The 4,009-nt window shown below is 35.1% G+C and overlaps 1 protein-coding gene and 1 long non-coding RNA gene across 3 annotated transcripts in view; one reads left to right on the forward strand and one right to left on the reverse strand.

Moving 5' to 3' along the window:
• Positions 1-1,051: 1,051 nt before the first annotated feature.
• The window catches only part of LOC145053456 (uncharacterized), a 4,377-nt gene continuing 1,419 nt past the window's right edge, over positions 1,052-4,009 (reverse strand). Inside the window, exons 3-4 of one of the 2 annotated variants that reach the window (XR_013684480.1) lie at positions 2,367-4,009; positions 1,052-2,233 (exon numbers count right to left, since the gene is read on the reverse strand). The exon at positions 2,367-4,009 is cut by the window's right edge and continues 339 nt beyond it. This is a non-coding gene — a long non-coding RNA (uncharacterized LOC145053456). Of the gene's footprint in view, positions 2,234-2,366 lie in introns of those variants that run through there. The other variant, XR_013684481.1, reaches the window with a different exon arrangement.
• Positions 1,290-2,910, forward strand: LOC145053455 (beta-amyrin 28-monooxygenase-like). Its single transcript, XM_079001505.1, has 3 exons — positions 1,290-2,241; positions 2,337-2,524; positions 2,611-2,910. The coding sequence occupies exons 1-3, from the start codon at positions 1,290-1,292 to the stop codon at positions 2,908-2,910; spliced, it is 1,440 nt and encodes a 479-aa protein (XP_078857631.1).

The raw sequence follows: 4,009 nt of genomic DNA on the forward strand, positions 1-4,009 counted from the left end.
GGGTCGGGTTAATCGGGTTCGGGTTTTTTTGACACCCCTATGTGTAGGATGCCGGTATACCGATTTTAGTTATTTTTGTTTTAGAAACATTTTTTTTTCGATTTTCTAAAACTGTTAGGTTTTTGGTTTAACTTATTTTAACTGCGTGTTGTTTTTTCATTAATTGCATGCCAACTGATTTATTAAATATAAACCACTTATACTCAGTTCATATCGTTAATATATTATTAAATTATATTTAGATTAAATGGTTAAATTGATCCTACTTAATAAATAACTATGTCATTTACTAATATTTTACATTAAGCACACCAACCACTAACCACAGTTGAGGGTTAGGGGAAATGATCATTGGGGGCATTGTTATGTTCGTTTAGCTGGTTCCTTTTATATAAATAGTGTGTATGACAGATTAGCTGATATATAATAGTTGAAAGCTGTAATTTTTATTTATGTATTAACGTTTGACAAAAATAGATGTTAGTTTTTTTATATGTATACAATTAATTAAAACAAAAGCCTAAAAATTCCGATAAAAGTAACTTTTAAATTCTAAGTTTTTTTGTTTAAAATATAAAAAGTCATGTAAAACATTTTTTTTTTAATTCCGAGTTTTTTCTTAAGAAACCTAAAAGGTTTCAAAAGATCTCAAAATATCCGTCCCAAACATACTTTAAAAACCTAATACAAGATCCTTAAAAAAATCCGCATCATATTAAAACCATGGTTTTGTGTGTAAACCGTACAGTTCAGCTAAGGATGGTTTAATTTCCTTGACATGGAACATATGTTCACAAATTAACACCGTCTACTAGATAACTTAAACATAATAAAGGAAAAAAAAAAAGCGTAATAAAGGAAAATAAAAAAAAACATATCTTTACTATTTGATTGAACAATTTAAGTTTTCATGTTAATGTAAAACCCCCTGCATTTTTTATCTTATGAAAATATGTAAACAACCAGTTTTGTCAATAAATCTACTTATTTTTAATAATACTAGAAATTGTAAGAGTTTAATTACAAGGCTTAGTTAATTAATAAAAGGATAAAAATAAAGTTCCTTATTATTTTGCTGATGAATATAATCTTGGAAACCAACTTATAATGTACAAATCATCAAATCTTTTTGTCAAACATATTTGTTTCAGATCTAGATTCGTCATTTTGTCCTCTATCTCATGCAGATAATTTCAAACCAGGCACATTCTACCTTTTGGTATATATACGCACACACCCTGTAATCATTTTAAAACATATTGCGAACAATATTGTGCAAAGCTCTGAAAATGGACATCTTCTATGCTTCTCTTCTCTCTGTTTTTGTTCTTGTTGTTTCATTCTATCTTCATTTTCTCCTATACAAGTATAAATCAACCGAAGACGGGAAAGTACTTCCCCCAGGTAGAACTGGGTGGCCCATAATCGGAGAAAGTATTGAGTTTCTTGCCACCGGATGGAAAGGTTGTCCAGAAAAGTTCATATTTGATCGCATGTCAAAGTTTTCTTCTGTAGTGTTTCGGACGTCTCTCATGTTGGAGGACGCTGCGGTTTTCTGTGGGGCCCAAGGTAACAAATTCTTGTTCATGAATGAGAACAAGCTCGTACAGGGATGGTGGCCTGCTTCGGTGGACAAAATCTTTCCTTCTTCTGACAAGACCTCCAAGATAGAAGCAATTAAGATGAGAAAGATGCTTCCAAACTTTTTCAAACCCGAAGCATTGCATCGTTATGTGCCTATTATGGATGTCGTGACACAACAACACTTTGCCAATGGATGGGAAGGAAAGGATGAAATTGTGACGTATGAACTCACCAAAAACTTCACTTTTTGGCTTGCATGCAAGATTTTTGTTAGTATTGATGACCCTGAACGTGTACGATACCTATCTACTCCATTTGAGAGCATCGCTTCGGGGATTCTGTCAATCCCTATTGACCTTCCTGGGACAACGTTCCGAAGAGGAATCAATGCTGCCAACTTCATAAGAAAAGAACTCTTAGCCATAGTGAAGCAAAGGAAGATTGATTTGGCTGAAGGGAAAGCAACACCAACACAAGACATATTGTCGCACATGCTTCTGACTAGCGATGAAGATGGAAAGTTCATGGCCGAATATGATATAGCTGACAAGATAATAGGGTTGTTGATCGGTGGCCATGATACTGCAAGCTCAGCTTGTGCATTTATCGTTAAGTATCTTGCGGAGTTGCCTGAGATTTATGATGGAGTCTACAAAGGTATATAGAGTTGATACAAAGGTATAGGTCAACGGATAATTGGAAGATATAAATATAATATTAATTTGTCATCTTAATATGATAAACACATGCAGAACAATCTGAGATAGCAAAATCGAAAGCACCTGGGGAGCTGTTGAACTGGGATGATCTATCAAAGATGAAGTACTCATGGAACGTTGCATGTGAAGTTATGAGGTTAGCCCCACCGCTACAAGGAGCTTTCAGAGAAGCCATTACCGACTTTAATTACAACGGTTATTCTATCCCCAAGGGCTGGAAGGTAATTTACACACACGATTAAAAACAAGACTTGTCGTTAATATATATAATTAACATGATTTCACTTAAGTAATTTATTTTATACAGTTGTACTGGAGTGCAAATTCAACGCACAAAAACCCTGAGTGCTTCCCAGAACCCCAGAAATTTGATCCATCAAGATTCGAAGGCAGTGGACCGGCGCCTTACACATTTGTGCCATTTGGAGGAGGACCACGCATGTGTCCTGGAAAAGAGTATGCTCGACTAGAAATACTTGTGTTCATGCATCATCTCGTAACAAAGTTCAAGTGGGAGAAAATGATTCCTGATGAGCAGATTGTTGTTAACCCAATGCCTAGTCCAGCCAAAGGTCTACCTGTTCGTCTTTACCCTCATAAAGCTTGAAGATGGTGTCATTTATATGGACCAAAGATTTGTGTTTGTGCTTCAGATAAGTAGTAACGTCATGAAGAGAGTCGATTTCAAATGTTGCACAAATGGGATCTCAAAATCTTTAAAACAGACCGCTATGTTTTGCAATATGTTTCCTGTACATCTTATGTGGTTCTTCTCCTTCTTTTGTAATTCATTGTGATTCAATAATACTGTATTTCATTTATTATACCGACAAAAAACACTGGATATGTGAGATTTGGGGGGTTTCAAGCGGTTAAGACTTCTAGGGTAATCTAAAAACGGCGAGTTTAAATCTTATACACTACTAGAAAACTGGATCAATAGCTACGGCACAATCCGTAGCTATAAGCGGATAGCTACGGAATTGCTACGGAAAAATGGCTGTAGCATAATGGCCCGTGGCTAAATTATAGCTACGGAACCGCTACCGAATAGCTACGGAAAATTCCGTAGCTACCACAGCTACTGAATAGCTACAGAAAAAAATAGCTACGGAATTCCTACGGAATCGCTACGGAGTTATATAGCTAAGGATCCAAACAGCTACGGAATAGCTACGGAGCAAAATAGCTACGGAAATCCGTAGCTAACTTCGTTTTATTTAAAAAAAAATTAAAAAATTAAAAATATCCAATTGTTTGTCAAATACCACATTCAATTCACATTTGTCCCAAATACCATATAAAAAAGTAAGCACTAATCCATTCCATTTTTTGTCAAATACCACATTCAAAATGCTAATTTAATAATCGTAACCTCGTCAAAATCTGGGAATTCGTTTTATTTAAAGGCAAAATGCTTGAAAAAAATGAACAAAAACGTTGAAAATAAATCAAGAAACAGTGAGATGATAGCGTTTGAGTTTACTTCACATGCAGATTTAATAATCGTATCCTCGTCAAAATCCGGGAATTCGTGTTTAGAAGCACCTTGAAGAATGGAAATCAGCACATCTATAAAGCCTTGGTTGCTTTCATGTTGTTGGGTGAAGTTCTTTACTGTTTTATGTTCTTTTAACCATCCCCCAAAGACGTTGTCCAAATCTATTGTGGTTTTCTTCATTTCTTTAATGTATCCACCCACATCC

The sequence above is a fragment of the Lactuca serriola genome, chromosome 5 (genome assembly GCF_051521515.1).
Source record: "Lactuca serriola cultivar US96UC23 chromosome 5, Lser_US96UC23_V15, whole genome shotgun sequence".
Classification (NCBI taxonomy): domain Eukaryota; kingdom Viridiplantae; phylum Streptophyta; class Magnoliopsida; order Asterales; family Asteraceae; genus Lactuca; species Lactuca serriola.

Coding starts and splice junctions, on each gene's coding strand:
- LOC145053455 (XM_079001505.1), top strand. CDS start 1,290: ATGGACATCTTCTATGCTTCTCTTCTCTCTGTTTTTGTTCTTGTTGTT. Junction 2,242..2,336: donor TTATGATGGAGTCTACAAAG/GTATATAGAGTT, acceptor AAACACATGCAG/AACAATCTGAGATAGCAAAA. Junction 2,525..2,610: donor CTATCCCCAAGGGCTGGAAG/GTAATTTACACA, acceptor TATTTTATACAG/TTGTACTGGAGTGCAAATTC.